Here is an 18857-nt window from a genome sequence, read left to right as displayed (position 1 = left end):
GAATAAAACGCTAGTAAATTTCACTTTTATTATTATTATTTATATTAATAAAAGGTATCTATTTAACAGTAAATAGATACCTTTTATTTTTGGAGATTTGAGAAGCTAGTTTTTTCGGAGATTTGCTAAACCAGGTATTTAGGTGGGTATCTAAATAGCAAATTAAGCCTTTAAATTTAAAGCGCTTTCATTGGTGTGTTTTTTGACATGGGGTGGGGATGGGGATCGAAGGGATGTGACAACCCAACCCACGGTTTTTCTTTTTTCTCCATCGCTTTCAAAGCGAAATTTTTGCAATTAAGGGAATGGCCCCTTTAGTCACTGGGCCCGTTGCCCGGCTGTAACGGCGGCACCGAACAAAGCCAAACGTTTCCGTTGATTCGAATGTAAAAGTGGACGATTTTGCTTATATTGACAGATGCCGTGCCACACACTTCAGAGATTTCTCCTGTAGCGAGATGTAAAAATCAATGGTTAACTCGAGGAGTTAAATTTAGTCGTATTATATCTTGATTTATTGCCGTAATAACCGGTTGGAAACAATTTGGAACAATTTAAAAGGTAATAATTTTATGTGACTTGGAAATAATTTCATGCCAAATCGAAAAGACTTTATTGCAGAGACAATTCTTTATAATTACACTTATATCATTCAACAAACTATCTTCTTACAAATTCTAGAACTGAATCAAGACCGAAACATTGCAGAGAATGTCTTCTTGTAGGACTTTAATTGAATCAAATTATTCCGCAACTGTCTCAGATTGTTTTTGTGTTCTTCAAATTATTTTTCTTCGTAAAACTTCACGATCCTGGAAGCGAAAAACAATACTTAACGACATTTATTCAAATTTGTAACTTCCTATTAATAATTCCAATTACGGTTTCGTAAAGCGTTTCGATTAAGGCAATTTTTATCTGGAAACTTTCGTTCTTCACAAAGAATTTTAAAACAATTTCTTCTGTTTCGTGTATCAACACTTGGTCTTTTTGTGTTTCTCACGTTCATCGGACTTTCGTTGAATTTAGACGACGTCACTAGCAATGGACACAATTCGAGTGAAAACACAATTCCGGAGAGTCCAAGTTCCAGGGATGACACAAACTGGGAGTCAAATTTGAGAGTAGACATAATTCGGGAGAGTCCAAATTCGAGTATAGACACGATTCGGGTGTCAAATTCGAGGGTAGACGTAATTCGGGAGAGTCCAAATTCGAGTATAGACACGATTCGGGTGTCAAATTCGAGGGTAGACGTAATTCAGGAGAGTCCAAATTCGAGGGTAGACGTAATTCGGAGAGTCCAAATTCGAGTACAGACACAATTCAGGAGACAAATTCGGTAAAGTCCAAATTAGATTGCAGACACGATTCAGGTGTCAAATTCGAGGGTAGACGTAATTCGAGAGTCAGAATTTGTGTAGTCCAATTTGGAAAAATCAAATTTATTAAAATACAGTAATAAGGAGACACAGCCGGTACGAAGTCAAAATCGGGAAGTCATAATCGAAATTGGTATTGACGCAATCGGGATGTCAAAATCGGGAGAAGTCATCGATAATTTTCGGAACGTAGAGATGAAAATCTCTAAATTTCTTCCGAATTCTGTGAAGATAAAAAGAAAATAATCAAGATTTTCCTATAAAATATTCAATTATTTAATTAATTTTTGCATCAATAACTTTATTTCTTTCTAACTTACACTTACATGCCAACAAGCACAAATGATATTGCTTACGGCAATTAATTGCATACTGCCACGTGTCGTGTATCAAATATGCCATTGTTAATCACGTAAGATTACTGGATAATTTAATTTCTACATTCATTTATACTATTTCTTTCGCTGTGTCACGAGGATGTATTATTGTGACTACTAGGACAAGAATATACAGGCTATCTATGCCCGATACCCTAAAAGCGTGGGTTTTCTGTACGTACGATCTTAATCGCATCAAAATATAATGCATTTCCAGTTTCCTCGACCGGCCATTTATTGCGTATTGTACAGTACGTGTTAATTTATAAACCGAGACCGTAAAATCTCCTATGTGTTTGGTGTAAAATACAATAAAGTTGCCATAGACACTTACCCAAAGCCAACTCGGACCAAATCCACCAAATTATAGAACAGATCTTATTCTCGATGGTCAAAGATGGAAGCCAAGAGATCCTCACTCGAACTGAACGTACTCGCATTCTCCACCTTTGGCCATTTTACACACCTTCTGCACGGATCTAAATGTAGAAAAAGAAGCATAATTATTCATGGAAAACGTCTAACTCGATTTCAATTCCATTAAAACATATTGCGGCGCTATATCGAGGTTCTGCCGTAATTTCTATCGATCGACTGCCAATGTTGGCCTGATAATGAAATTTTCTACTAATTCCTTAGTTCGGTGATGTCTAGAATTCAATTTTTCACTCAAAATAGCTTATTTTTCCATTTTTATCTTAACTTTTCATTGCATTCGCAATGACACCGGCGTGGCAGACGAATACGCTGCCAATTCTCGATACAGCGCCGTACAACACGGGAAAGTTACGCGATTCTCATCAATTCACAAACGTTTCTAACTCGAATTTCAGATTCATATTTTAATACTATAGAAGTTTTTGGTGTAATCGATACTTAGGCTGAGCACCGCACTCGATTTACTGCCAATTTCAGAGCCGAGGCTAAATCTCGTACAAAATCTTACCTCTTAACGGGTTTCCACACGCTCTTAAAGAACGACCCGACCTTCTTCAATGTATTTCTATCCCGATATTCACGGCCAGGATTATCTTGCCCGCAATCTTCGTGCTCTGCCGGGTCTTCGTTTCGTGGAGCAACCGCGCTCTCTCTATTGTGCACTTCTTCATCCTCAACATCCTCGACCAATCTCTCACTAAACAAGAAAAGAAAGAACTTGTAATAAAATAAATATATAATCTTGAAATTAAATTACGAAGCTTCAACCACGAATATTTAAAAAACGTTAAAGAGAATTATAACACTTGGAAAACATTCGATTCACACAAAGTAACAAACACTGATTCATATTTACTCGCGAGTTTCATGTATCGAACTCCTTTCTTAAGATTAAGGAAGGGGCAGACGCGGACGGACGACAGTGGCAATTTATAAGTCTACAATTTTTCCAAATTGCAGCCCAATTTAAATACATTTTTATATACACATATTCATATACTAAATAAGAAAAATGTCATTTTAGTTTTCAGCTTGTATCTCATGGCGGCGCAGAAAGGCGCCTATTATCAACGGGAGGTTCGATTTGAATAAAATTAAAATGAATTTTAATTGGTTTTTTAAACCCCTGTCAACTACATGAAACTATCGATAGTACGCTCTCACGGGTTTTGAATTTACTGGCGATCAGCACTGATAGGGGCAGTCAAATATGTGTAGCACGCAGGCGGCTAACAGTCCAAATCATGTCCTGGTGGTGTCGACAAGAAAAAGAATTCTACTTGCAAATCAACATCCGTCTCCCACATATTGTAGTATTTTCCATTATCGGAAATTGCTTCAACAATAGCTACCGTGAGAAACTAAATTCATTCCACATTAAATAAATGTTGTAAGAACTAAAATAATTTCCTCGGGCTACAAAGTACAGTAGTGCCTCATATAACGTACTTAATCCGTTCCAGGTGCACGTCCGTTAAGTGAAACGTCCGTTATACGAAACGCATTTTCCCATAGAAATACATGTTAAAACATCTAATTCGTCCCGCTGCATAAAATAACCGTACTGCTGTATCATAAAAAAATGAACATGGGGTGCGTTCTTTTATTCCTCCGCGTAACTCTGCGCGAGCGACATCCGTTTAAAAATTCCTGCTGAACGCGTTCCTAAATTCCGGTGGGAGTGCGCGCCGTCGAACGGCAAAAACGGCCGTTTGTGGCAGTAGTTTACGGTGGAAAGCAAAATGGCGTCCTCCATGGCTCAGACAGTTTCGTTTCCGGGTCCATTATATGGTTTTATGAATGAAAATTTAGAAATTGTGAAAGTGCGAGTTAGCGCACTGCGGTGATGTAAGTGTCTTTACGAATTTTTTTCGAATGGTAGCCGGCATTCTAATTTTTTTTCGTGGCTATTTTGAATGCTCTTTCAACAAATAATCCATTTTATGGTTAAATTGGGATCCTTCTTTTGCCTTTAAAAACTCATATTTTAGAATTACAGATTCCTCCGTCACGATACTATCGATAGTGCGGGCGCTGCCATCTTTCTTTCTTTCACCGTCGTTCCTAAATGCCTACAAACAGCAGCGCACTCCCGTAGTAGCGGCGAAGCGGAACGACCACTATTAAAGAACGCACCCAATATCGGAGTATCCCAAGACAGCCAAATATTGCAGAGCCACAGCACTAGCGGAAATTCGAATTTTCCGACTGAAACGCTTTCGGTTGCTCGGTTTTCGGATAACGACGCTCTACTACTCTACAGAGCGACCGCTATTAAAGAACGCACCCATGGAGCAGTCACCAATTATGCCGGAAAGTCCGTTGTTTGCAGCCAGTCCATTGCTCGAATCACGTAACTGCCAAACAGAAAGTCCGTTGTTTGCAGCGTCCGTTATTTGAGGCGTACGTTATACGAGGCACCACTGTATTAAACAACAATACTTCAATCCTTAGATAGCGTAACAAGCAAGTCGCGTAAACATAATATTAGAATTTATTTTTTTGACCGACGGTATTGTGGTTACGTATCGAATTACAAATATTGAATTTTTCCTAGAATGATCCTTATTAATAAAAAATATTCTTGTTTTACAAGAAATTCGCGTTTTTATGTCCTATTTAAATGTGTATACATATACTTCGGGTGCTAAAAATCATAAAGGTAGAACCTCTCCAAAAAGAAAACCTGCCAAACCGGGAATACTCGGTACGATGGTATTCCAGTTTACGCGGGTTTTACCGTATAAACTTTGATAATTTGATATATATTCGAAGAATAATTTAAACGATTTTGCCGAAACTAATTTGAATATTTAAATGTTGAAAATTTAAAATATAATGGCGGTCGACGGTACCAGTCGTTGCCACCAAGAGCGTCGCCTCTAAGGTCACAGCCACTCTACGTAGTTGGATTTCCCTCTAAATTTAGGGGAAAACCCTTAAGTTGGCAACACTGTCTTTAAATAGATTCACAAGATTCGAGCCAAAAATCCCAATATAAACCTCCGAACAAGAACAAGAACAAGAGCCAAAAATCGAATTAAATAAACGTATCTTATATAAGCACATTTTATTTATATTAATCTAATTTTATACTTTTGAATGATTAATTAATTAATTAGAGACATCGAGAAGTTATTTTTAAAATGTTTCAATTATTTTGGGCTATAATATAAGGCCAAACTCCGCCATCTGGCAGTTTAGATCTGTCCTACGACCGTCGAAGGTCTTTAACTAGTAGAGATGAGTTTCATTGGGAAGTCTTGCCGTTTAAATCGGCATTTAAAGGCTACTTCGAACTCCGTCGTATCTCTGTCGACGCCATGTTCCGCTACCGTTGCAATTAAACCTAAATTACTGGTGGTAAACCAGCCGCAACCGGCTCCGATCTTCCCGAAGAATGGCCCGTTGGCAGTATCTGGAGCAGTTTCTGGTAAACGTCGGGTTTAATTCACCTTTTAAATTTAATTTCCGACTCGAATTGCACGCAATGCGCGGTAAAATTTGTTGAATATCGTGTAAAAATGTTGTATAAACGTTGCCAATACTTTTGCAAACGCACTTTTTATGTCTCTGGTAGAAGTGACTTTTAGGTGTCTTGCGTGTATATGTGTATAAGTAATGGTAAGATTCGAACATTGAATGAGGATCTGTAACCCTGAGAGTTAGAGGACCCCTCTGCACCAGCAAAAAAGTCAAAGGAACTGTGCCCGTACATGCAATCTTTTGCAGGATATGCCACTCCAAAGGTAGTTTTTGTTGTGTATTGGAACTACTGCCTACTTTCTGTTGCTTGCCTCGACCGTGTAATCGTTCGCTTCGGTGCAGGTGATGCTCGGGTACCGTGCCCCCTAAAACTATATAGTGTCGAGTACTTCACAAACGGTCAAGAGGGCTACTTGAAGCTGGCATAGTTGCATAGGCTAAATAGTTAAATGCGATAATCTTAGTGGAGTGTGCAGTATGATTCCCGATTGCGTGCGTACTGGAAGTAGACTGATTTTGGAGGGCCGTATCTAGCAAAGGGTGGCGTGTAGAGGTGTGGTTCCTTTGACTTCTATGGCTCCGATAAGGTCTCGACCATCATTTGGAAGTGTAATTGTACAAAAGTGACTTCTACCAGGCAACTCATGGTAAAATTGCAGTTCTGAATAAGGGCTTGGATGCCCCAAATTTTAGATGCCAGATGGTAAACACCATGTTCTTGTTTTGCTTATTATTTTTATAAAAACTTCCATTCTTAATTTGAATTTTTAATATATAATGCATGACTAGAGAAGTGTGTAATCTGCTTCATTGTCAAATCTGTATCGAGTATGCATTGGCAAATAATTGCATGTTGTAAACGTTTCCTTTCGTCCTGGCCAGACTAGGTAGCTAAGCAGTGTGGGAAGCGTATGGTGTGTTCTGTGAGTTAATAAATAGTATGACCCCAATTATTCGATCCAATGTGGACTGAGGATAAGACAGGCAGCCGTGGCCATTTTGGATTAAGATGCCATGCTTTCTTTTTCCACTTGATATTTGAGATACTTGTGAAGCTTTATTAACAATGGTATGACGTACTGACAGTAACCAAATAGGTGGGCGTACAGTTGGAAAAGGATGAAAGACACTCACCCACGTTCCAAGTTGCTAGTGTGATTAAAAGTACTACAGTATTTACTTGCTTGGACATTTGCTGGAAAGCTTTTCCAAATTATAAGAATAGTAGTATATTCACTTACAGGTTTGCTTTGGATACTTGAAGTATTTAGATTATAATCTTTATTTATTTTTGTGCAATAATTTTAAAGTGTAACTTGAGTAGCCTAATGCATACGGTCATAGTGAAATTGGAGGGCTTATCGTATCCAGATATGACTGGAACAAAATTATACTAAATTTTTACAAAATAACCTTTGATTATCCACAATCAAGTTTTAGAATGCATTTTGGGTATGTAGACCCCCATCAGCCTATATACATCTGTACGGTATGACACACACAAATTTATCAACACAATCATAACTTAATTAGCAATTCCGTATTAATGAATTTAACATACAAACTCAGTGCACTGTTTACTTAATATAAAACCAATAAATTGCAATATACTAAAAATTTTTAATAAATACTAAACAATAAAATTTTCCATTATGAATTGCACTCAATCCAGAAATGGAAAATTCCACACTTTCCTTTCTAATTTCATAGTAATAGCACCATTTATTAGGATAGGTACTACTCAGTTTGTTTCACAGACTACTGTTAATAAAAGAATAAAATCATCATCAACTTACTCAAATAAAATACAAAGTTAAACCATATGTAACAGCGTACTGTTATTTTGTCTCATCACTCTCAATACCACGTTGCCAACACTTCACCGTCAATTTTGCCTCGATCCCAAATTCTTTAATATCGCTCCACTCCACATTTAAAGGCTTTAAATTCAAATTTATTCCCATTGCTATATTCGTAGATAATTCCATGTTTCTATTTTATTCAATATATTAAAGTTTATTAGTTTATTGCTTCAATGTTTCTTGAGAATAGTAAACAAGCTTATAAATTTTTGAATGTATTGATGCTAATACTCTGTGTAATAAAAAGTATATGAATGGGTGTTCTGTGGTCTCAGAAAGGTTGAGAACCACTGATCTAAACTATAGTAACATCTAAATAATTTAGGCTATTGTCTACTACTACTTCACATTCAAATTGGATGTTTTTATCAATTAAGTTAATTTTCTTCATAAATAGATCTGTATCTAATATCCTTTTCTCATAAACAATGAAACAGTTATTAACATATCTTTGATAATTGATTATACCTAGTGTTTTATTAATCTCTTTATCAATTATGACCGTGCACAACTCTGCCAATGTTGGTCCTATGCACGGTCCCATTGTGACCACAGGGTTTGCACCTCCTCGGTACCTTGTCAGGACTGACACCACTGTGTCTTTACAGACAGACACAGAAACCAGGTTGGCCGCGAATTTTGTTACGTGAGCGGTCGCATCGTAGGCTTTTGGACTCGGAATTAAGGTGGATGGAAACAACCGGAATAAGTACACTCCACAAATCAACATTTAACAAAAACACCCATTTATTGATAGATATTATTTACAAGTTCTACAACATATTGTTTACAAGTTTACGATCATTTCGGAAGCTTAGCACAATGGCTAAAAAGTATTTTAGATGCTTAGCATAATTGCTAAAGGGAGAGGTATATAAAGAGATAAACCTAACGCAACTCTGACCAAGAGAGAGCTCACAGTAAGTTTGTGAGATTACAAATACCTTAAAACACTCATGAGTCCTAGTCATATCAATGCACAAATTGATGAAAGGTTGGCAACTCAGTTCGGAGGGTAATCCTTTTTTCCTCGGCTTCTTGGGCGGTGGCAAGTGGCGACGGCTAAAAAGGCGGTTCGGAATTCGATTACCAAACTTTTTAATATATGTAACTGTTTTTATATCTATATATTTTAATTTAGAATAATTATTTATATTCTTTATAATTTGTTTTTTTATACCTACGGTTGGCTTATCCTTTAAGTAGTATAGTACATAGTTTCCCTTTTGTAAAAGATCAAATATTATATTGTTATTATTAGTCATAATAATTGATTGAACTTCCTGTTTTCCATTATTTACTAATCCTACTTCTGTATCTACTATAGTTTTTCTTATATTTAAAGATGTACGGCCATTAAAATCTCATCCTACAATCAAGGTTCTCATATTAACTATGGGATATCTAATTAAGTTATAAAATTTTTGTTTGTCATGGATGTGTGTAGGTTGATGAGGGGTCTATGTACCCAAAATACATTCTAAAACTTGATTGTGAATAATTAAAAGCTATTTTGTAACAATTTAGTCTAATTGTTTTCCAGTCATTCCCAGATATTATAAGCCCTTCAATTTCATTATAGCCATATACATTATACTATGTTCGCACACAATCCATGATTCACTTTGATCTCAATTTACCTACAATCTGGATTGTAACTGTCGCCGGTTGAACGTCTTGCTGTACGCATAGGCAGTTCGCTTCAGAAGAACCTGCTGTTACACGCAATGATAAAACTGACACAACTATGTGGTAAGTCACGAAACCAACAAACAAAATGGAAGTTTTGGTTAGAAATAAATACAGTACTTTTTCTTTCCATATATCTAATAATAGACAGATGTCATTGTCTCTCCAAATACAGTGTCTTTTTTATTTCTCTGTCGATAGTCCTACACGTGTTCCGCAGCTATCTTGTATTTTCTTGCGTGCATGGGATTGTGGGATCTCTCTTATGACTGGATCTAGTTTCAAAAACTCTCTTGAGTCGATCGCGATTGAACCTCATTTCAGTCGAGATTGAAACGGTCGAGGGAGGTGGCTCCAGGCATAGTCGCCGACCTTGGTCACAATCTAGATTGAAATGCTCGGTGCGAACGGGGTAATAGGCTATTCAATTTATACTTAATTTGTGTTGTGGTCTAGAAGTGTTATTTAATAATAATTTTTAATAAAAAATATATGTGAGTATACGTATAATTCTCATTTATTAATTACACTCTCATTAGAAAGTTTGGGGGATTTACTGAACATTTCTGCATGGGCCATTAGGCCACATTCAGTGTGTCCTTTCATAAAGGGGAAGATGCTACATTTTAAGCACTGTTTTGAGATGCTGCTTGGTCCACCAGTGGCCAAGCAGCCTTCGTTCCCTGAACACTGGGAGTTCTATCGTGGGTTCACGCCTCGCTCAGACGGGCTGGCCATGTGGAGTTTTCTGGGTTTTCTCCACATCTGTAACACCTAAATAGGGGCCAGTTTCCCTTAAAAAGACTTCTTGGAAGGCATCTCCCCTAGGCAGATCGCCCAAAGTGTTGCATTGCCATAGCTAAATAAACAAACAGATGCTGCTCTGATGTTTTTTTGTGTAGATTTTTGCAAATTTAGTTGTAATAAGCCTAAAACAAACTTATGCCGCTGCCGAAATTAAGACAAACATGTTGACGACCAGTTCTGTCAATTGTCTCTTTCGACTTCAGTGGCCGAGTGAAATAACTGAACCTGTAGCTGGTGCTCATTGTCATATTAATTCCATTGACTGTGTTTATAGATTTTATTCCTGAACGTAGGATTTTTTCTGGTGTTTCATTATACAAAATAGAAGTTTGAATTACATGACATTGCCAATACTAGCCTACTAAGTGACTTCACAAATGACCAAAACACATTTAGTGTGTGTTGTGTGGTACAGAGTCATTTGTTGAATGGTTTGGTCAAACAATATCATTCTTGAGATGTTTATTGCTTTGCAAATATTAGGTGGTTGTAAATGAAATGGCAGAGTTTTACTTCTGACTTTGAGCATTTGCTAATTTAATTTAAAACTTACATATTTAATCAAAATTGTCTCCACCAACATTAATACACTTTTCCCAATGCAATAGAATTAATGCAATTTGATAGAAATTATAAGAATGAGAAGCCAAAAAGTCATTAAAGGTATTTTTATTGCATTCTCTTCCTGAAAGACTTTCTTCTCCAAAAAACTATCCAAACATATAAAAAAAGTATAGTCTGTTGGCAGAAAGTTTGGAGAATAAGGTGAATGGGAAGAATTTTATTTGAATACTTTCATTTTTGTGAAGAATAATTAAAGAACTGCAAATCTCCAAATGATTCTTCCTATCTCTTGCCAAGTTCGTGCGATACCCATTCGTCGAGCTTTGACTTTCTCTAACACGTTTAGATGTCGAGAAATGGTCAAAGAATGTCCGGTATGTTTGATCTTTCTGCAGTTTCCCGGACAGTCTGGCGACGTTCCGATTCGACAATGGTCTTCGATTCTGACTTTTGAGATTTGCATTCCCGGAAGGAAATTTTCCAAACCGATTTTCAGGTGGCTCATTTGCAGAAACTACACCGAAAGTTTTTTATTGGTATTTTGGGCTGTTTTGGCTGCATTATGTCCCCACTTATACTCGTAAAAGAAAATTATTTGATTTCTTTTTTCCACGCCATCAGAAAAACACTCAAATATGTAGAACCCACAATATAAATCAGATCATATTTTTAATTTACATGTGTGTGCGCTCTTCCAATTGCAAACTTAGCAGTATTCACGTAGACCACAAGTTGAATTACAAGGCTGTAAAGTGTAAATTTTAAAAAATGGCAATTTCGTTTGCAACGCCTCAATAATTAAACTAATTTTTTGGTCACTTGGAATGAGTTGTTGATCATAAACCACAATGTTTAAGAGCCGGCACAAAGGATTTTTGTAAATGTTTATCTAGTATAATTGAGGATTTTCTCTTGTCACCCACAAAATTTCCTTGTTTATGATTCTGCAGATGAAAACTAGCAGTATTAGAAGCTTATTCAATGCACAATTTTGGTAAAGGTCAACTTTACTCTAAAAGTTGACCTTTTTAAATCTACAGTAGAGCGTCGATAAGTGGAACGTCGGTAAGTGGAATGGCCGGAAAGTGGAACGATTTTCAGTCGGACTGTGTCGTGCTGAATCGAATGTTTTTGATACTAAATTTACTTCTAAAGTATAATTTTCATGTTTTTTATATTCTTTAATATATTTATTTTGTTTGTACAAAATGCAGAAATAATTTTTAACGATACGATAGCCTCGATGATTATTATAAAAATTTTCGTTAGGCTTAAAATCGACGAAAATTCAACACGAAGCGACACGCAACGGAGAAAAATTCAACAGGAAGCGATACGCAGCGGAGAAAAATTTGAACATCGGACAGGTTAATGTATTTTTTCATACAAAGTCGGAAACTGGAACAAATCATTAACTGGAAGGACCCCAGTCCCCAATTGGTTCCACTTATCGAGCGCTCTACTGTATTATAATTTATGTACAATTAAATCTTCTAAAAGTATTGCATAATTTTCCATTTCTTTTGTATTTTAGTAAAAGTTATTTTATATGAAACGATATTCTCATTTACGTAATCTCGTATAATGTTATACGAATGGAATATTTTTGCCTTGAAATATTTAATTATGCCGTAACGTCGTCATTTCTAATAAATCTAAATAATTAACATACTTTATAGGAAATATTTAAATCATTTAATAGCATTAAATTGAAAAGATGGAAGTCGATTTAGCTAAATTACCGCATAAAATTTATGCAGTCGTTCAGCTGAATTGCACACACGAATGCTTTCCTACTCATCACGAATGCATATATATGATATAAGTGTCTTTTGTATATAGACTTTTAAATCACCCCATATTATGTGTTGTTTATGATTTTAAATTAAGCATATTATTTAAAATTTATGAGTTATTGCAATTTTTTCCAGCCGTGTCCCAAATCAGACTGTCGCACACCGATATTAAAGTTCCCGATTTCTCCACGTACCGTCGTCCCAGTAACCAGAATCCTTACCAGTCTTCACGAGAGACAGAAGATTCGCGAAAGATGTTCAGCTACGTAATTTTGGGAGGTAACAGAATTTCTTATTTATCTATATCAATACTAAAATATACTTTTTCTTCTGTAATTTTACCAACAAAATTTGATGAATAATGCCATTTATATATATTTATATACATTGTATTATTCTGTTGATGATGTGGTTATGGCAATATCACATATTATTATTAATGAAAGAGTAGTGTTGATGATGTGGTGATGACATATTAATAAACAAAATTTAGATCATTAACTACACAGTTATGTATTAATTTAACACTATGGAAGATTGTCTGAGGGAGTTGGGACGCTTGAAAGGTTTGGAAGTTAAAATAATTTTACATGAAATTAAACGTGTAATAATCCAAAATCCTTAATTATAAACACTTGTAAGATAAAGAAACCAATTTTGAGTTTGTTGGATTTATATTCTCTGTTAGAGCGAGTGGTATCGTGGTTACGTTGTGGCTTATTCCACAGTTATTTGGGTTCAAATCTCGATTCGTTTCTTTTTATGAAATTTTCTTAAATTTAATTTTTATTTTTGCAGGGAAGGTGGGTTACATTTTTTTTGCAAATTATTTTCCTGTTTGTTTACTAATTTACTTTGGCAGAACAGAAATACAACGCTTTATTTTAATCGCTCTCTCGTTTGCAAAAATACTATAGTATAAGCCAAAGTTTCCAATAGCATAAATAAACAAACACAAACCACAAATTAAAGGAAATTGAAACCATTCTATTTAGCTAGAAGTTGGAAATGTCGTGACCTTGTAGCTGTAGCATTTTGATTCATTCATTCGTTGTTAGTCAGTGTTTGGTCAAATTTGAAAGACAAAGTAAAGACTCATTTACAGCTGTTACTAAATCCAATTGTCGGCATAGAAGTACAGTGAGACGTCAAATTCACCAGTATCTTGGCATGAGAAAAGTTGGCACAGGATGGCCTCCCAAACTTCTTTTTGCAATGTGCAAACCTACTTCAGACCTGTATAAAACAGGTGGAGTTGACTTTTTTGAAATCTAATGGTCCTTTGTTATGACCTTTTTTCCAAAATGGAGTCAATGACATGGCAAAGACCTCGAGAGGGAGCCCCAAAACGTTAACTGTGGCAACAAACTTGGTTGATGGCAACACTATTTTTTTTGTAATGTGAGAGCATATTGATAGTGGGTTTTAAAGAAAAATTACTATAGGTGCAAAATACTATTCAATGTTATTACATCAGTTGTGTATAAAGATACATGAAAAATGATGAGGGAAATTAACAAGAGAAGTGCACTCGTTGCACAACGGTGCACCCATCGTCATTGCGGCACTTACTCGAGCTGCTGTGGCTTTTGGTGGCAACCGCCTTACAGTCCCAATCTCACTGACTATTTTGTGTTTCCAGATTTATGAGCTGCAAACAGCAATAATCTATCATTTTATAAAAATATTCTGGAGATTGAATTGTGTTTTAAATGTCATAAGACTGCAAATAGATGATTTTATGGTTTTGTATCTTATAATTCTGCTTATTGACTACCTCTTCCGGAGGCAGTCAATGAACGGCAATCAAAATCTTCGTTCTATTACAGATATAATAAGACACCTTTGTAATTGATGTCTGCACTAGTAGTTTACCCATACTATTATTGGATTTTAATCCATTCATAAAGACATTAGTTACTAACAACAATTCAAGACGGATGACTTTTATCAAGTCTGTTATCTTTTAAACTGGGTACAAAGTCCTTTAGTACGTAACAGCCATTTCCGAGTTCCACTGTTAGTAGTAATGTCTTAGTCTGATCAATCACCACAATGCTACTGGTATATATTTAAATAAAAAAGTCAGCAATTACCATTAAACCAGCAATAATTGTTGTCTAAACAAACATTTTCTTCTGTTTTAAACAGTCATCGTCAGGTTTCGATGTAAATGGAATGTTGGCAAAAGAACGTAAAATTCCAAAAATGTCACATGTCGTGAAGATACGCACATGCTCAATGACGCATTTAAAAAATTTGTCTTCCAGCTGGATTCCAATTTTAAAATATTAAGTTCGTATAAAATATATAAAAAACAAACTTGATGAGGATCTATTTTATGTCAAGGGTAGCCCTCCAGGCTGCTGCTAACGTGCCCATGTCTTTAAAATTAATAGCTGTTTCCCTCTTAAACGCTTTAAATATCTCCAGTTGTTCAAGATATTTGATGTTGGCTGGGTTCTCACATTGTTGTAGTATTTGGGCATTGTCAAAGTCAACCTGGACATTGTTATTGACAGCAAAACAAGCCAGTGCGTTAGTGCAAAGACCTTTCTGAATGGTGTATTTATGCTCCTTGATCCTTATATTTAGATTACGTGCATTAGCACCAATATATTCACCAGGCTGGTATACTCTATGATTGTAAATAGTGATAGTATAGACCCCTGGGATACTATTTCGGTCCAATTGATCCTTATTGTTTCTGATACAAGTGGGAGATCTCCTGTAAGCGATTCTGTTACTTATAAAGTGGGATATTTCTTTGTAGATGTTGGTAAGGACCTTATTGTAAGTAACAGGTAGAAAGGACTTGTCTCTCGATAGTTGTTTCCTCTGGATGTTCCTGGCACGCAATCAGAGCATTAATAAGGTGTGCAGGGTATCCATGCTGGCTTGCTATGCTTGTAATGTATTCCAGTTCCATTTTTCTATCGTCTGCCATTGAACAATGGGTGCAAGCTCTTCTTACAAGGGCCTTAAAAGCAGAGATCTTAGAATTATAAGGATCATGTGATTTTGCATGATGAAGGAAGAGCAGAGTGTACGAGGTCTTATGGAACAGCTTTGTTCTCAACTGGCCTTGTTGTAAAAGTGATGTCAATGTCCAGAAAGTGTATGTTGGTGCAGCTTTGTTGTTCTGTCTGCAGCGATAGGTCATAAGCGTTATTGTTGAAAGCCTGAATGAACCCAGATAAATTCAGTTTTCTTCTCCAAATAATCAAGACATCATTGACATATCTTGCGATGATATTATTGCTAAGCCCTGGTAAGACATGCTGTTTGAGGTATCTGATTACCAATTCACAAAGTGTTCCTGAGAAGGGACTACCCATAGGTACCCCTCTAACCCGGAGGAAACTATCCCCCTTCAAATACAAAAAGGCCAAGTGACATATAAGATGTGTTAATTCCAAAATGTTGGAAATATGACTGGAAGAGACGTCGACGTTACAAATGAGAAAGTCCCGCAATTCACGAAAACATGGTTCTATACGAATAGAAGGGAACGTGGACTCAAAGTCACATACTGTGAAGTAGATGCCCTCCAAGTTGCCAAGCAGTTTAATCTTCAAATTAACTCTACTGAATTGGGCACAGTGTACGGATATTCTTCCATGCTGCTGATTATAAAAGAGTTGAGCCTGTGTTCCATAAGAATTGATGGCGATTTCAATTTGTCCACAACCGGGCACAGTTGTTTACTGGTTTTAAAGACCTTTGCAAAAGTGAATAAACAAGGAGAAACTGGAGCTAATACTGTTGCTTTAATTTGAGTACTTCAGCTAAGGGAGAACTACCATATATTTCCTCAGATAAGACAATAGTTGAATCATAAAAAAAGGCCCCATCTGGGGTCTTCTTATAGGACAGATACAAAAGAATTAGATTAAAATTTATATAAATTAAAACCATTATAAAAAATGGATAAACTGTAATTATTTACTAGTAGAGAGTAGGGCATGTCCACAAAATAGAATAGCCCATATGTCATTTTTGTGAATAGTCAAGGTCGTTACCCGAATGCCCGAATCGATGCAAACGTTTGCAACAATAGCAAGGCAGAAAATAAAATTTGTTCATTCGAAAAATTTCGAATATGACATAATTCCATATACTCTATACAGTATTATTATCCAGATGATGATCGATGATCACTGATCACTGATCTAAACTAAATTCATAGGCTTTGATAGTTTGGAGGTCGTCTTATAGGACAGATATATGCTAAAACTATAAAACTTTGATGGAAATTTATACCTTGTCTTATCCGAAGGTCATCTTATCTGCGGAAATATTGGTAGCTATGCTTTTAACTCTTGCTTGAATCTTCTCTAAATAACCGCTGGGGCCTTTGTGCATTCAGTGTTGTCGATGTACTCCCGTAAACCGTTTCTATAAGTGTCCCGTTTCAATGCTTCTGGTGGCCACTATATTGTTATGCTCCAGCCATCTCCTTGAATTATGTATGGCCTTCCACTCTTCTTTATTCTCTTGTGCATTGACCATGTGGTTACGTATAGTGAAAAAGGTTTCCGTCGGAAATATTCCTTTTGGGTTATGTTGAGACCCTCAATCATCCTTTCAATATCCGGTATAACCCTGTTAAAATCGTCTGATGGAGGAGGAGCAAACAAAGGGCCTAACTTAACAGTTTTAACAAGCATAGGAAGAGGTCGTTGACAATGACTGTTTAAAACGGAAGAAAACGTTTGTTTAGACGACAATTAATGCTGGTTTAATGGTAATTGCTGACTTTTTTTTTGTCTTAGTCTGGTCGATGGCAATTTTTAATTTTTTTATTATTCAAAACAATTCTCGAGAGACTGCTATTAAATATCTTGCTTCCTGCAAAAGTCTTTGGACATTGCATAATCTAGCATACAAGTGCAAATTGTTTGATGGTCCTGCATCAACCAATGCTACACAAGTGGTCGACGCGGTTCCATAGTCTTACTCATTATGCAAAACACTCATTAAGTGAAACAATTTTTCCCATATAAATGAATGGCGAAAAAATACTCAAATATTTTGTGTGTAATATTTATTCAAAGAAAATTATACAATAAACATTGTTAAGGAGCGTGAATCGTCGTCATCTTTTCTTCTAGTGCAGATTGAACCAACTTAGAATGCGAATTTGATTTGCAGAAAACAAAAAAAAAATCAGATAATTTGTCCGATAAACACACCAAATGATATGCCAAATTTAATAATTATAAATAATTAATTTTTAATTTTGACATTTCTAAAATTTAATTTGGAATCAGTCATTAAATTTAATACGAGATGGAAGCATAACTGTCTACGTCTACGCAAATTAATTAATTTCTAATATGTAATTATAGCCTTTACGTAGCACAAGAATTTGGCATATTGTTTGGCATGTTTATTATATAATGGGCTATGGCTGTTGATGTTTATACATAATTTGTAAGAACACAAGTTTGGAAAAATGTGTGATCACAAGTGACCCTAAGATGCTAGCCGAATGAGTGCAAAACACAGACTGATGGAGCACGCGCACAATCCGGGACTTCTTCACTCATTAAGCGAGTCAGTTTTTCACAATTTATTTTGCTTGTTATGCAAGATGCTTATTAAGCAAGGTTCCACTGTATTATATGTGGGTTTGATTACCCAACATTTAAATAAGTTTATTTCAAATTAATTTCATTGCCTTTTGTTAGTCTGTTCTGATGGAACATTTACTGAAAACTTTTTATCCTTGATGCTCCCCACCCTTAAAAACAATGTAACAGAAGCCAGTTATGCATAAAATGTTTCTTTACAGCCGGAGGATTAGGAGCAGCGTATTCGGCCAAAGCCATCGTGACCGGCTTGGTGTCGTCCATGAGCGCCTCGGCAGACGTGCTGGCCTTGGCAAAGATCGAAGTCAAACTGTCCGACATACCGGAAGGAAAGAATGCCACCTTCAAGTGGCGCGGAAAGCCCCTCTTCGTCAGACACCGCACCCCGGACGAGATCCAGCGGGAGGGCGCGGTCAACCTGGCCCAACTCCGCGACCCCCAGCACGACAGTGAGAGGGTGCAGAAGCCGGAGTGGCTGGTGCTGATAGGAGTCTGCACCCACCTGGGCTGTGTTCCGATCGCCAACGCCGGAGACTTCGGAGGGTACTACTGCCCGTGTCACGGTTCTCACTACGACGCGTCCGGAAGAATCCGCAAGGGGCCAGCACCTCTCAATCTAGAAATTCCATACTACGAATTTACCGACGATGTGACACTACTGGTCGGTTAATTACGTAATAAGTTATAAAAATGAGGTGTTAATTATTTAGTTTTTGTTAAAATAAAGGTAGGTTGAATTCTCTTGTACAGGAATCCTCAAATGTACGAGCACCGTTTGGAAAATCCCATTTATAAAGACAATAAAACGTAATTTAGACATCACCGAATGCAACTTAACATTTTATTGAATTAAAACATTAAC

At 36.4% G+C, this 18857-nt stretch overlaps 1 protein-coding gene across 1 annotated transcript; it reads left to right on the top strand.

Annotated features, from left to right (window-relative positions):
- The first annotated feature begins 5386 nt into the window (after positions 1-5386).
- RFeSP (Rieske iron-sulfur protein) lies at positions 5387-18817 on the top strand. The gene is made up of 3 exons (XM_067284475.1): positions 5387-5630; positions 12537-12680; positions 18199-18817. Exons 1-3 carry the CDS (start codon positions 5441-5443, stop codon positions 18663-18665), a joined length of 801 nt encoding a protein of 266 aa, XP_067140576.1. The 5' UTR covers positions 5387-5440; the 3' UTR covers positions 18666-18817.
- Positions 18818-18857: the final 40 nt, after the last annotated feature.

The sequence above is a fragment of the Centruroides vittatus genome, unplaced genomic scaffold (assembly GCF_030686945.1).
Source record: "Centruroides vittatus isolate TY-2023 unplaced genomic scaffold, ASM3068694v2 scaffold_1209, whole genome shotgun sequence".
NCBI lineage: Eukaryota > Metazoa > Arthropoda > Arachnida > Scorpiones > Buthidae > Centruroides > Centruroides vittatus.
This window is presented reverse-complemented; position numbering and strand designations above follow the sequence as displayed.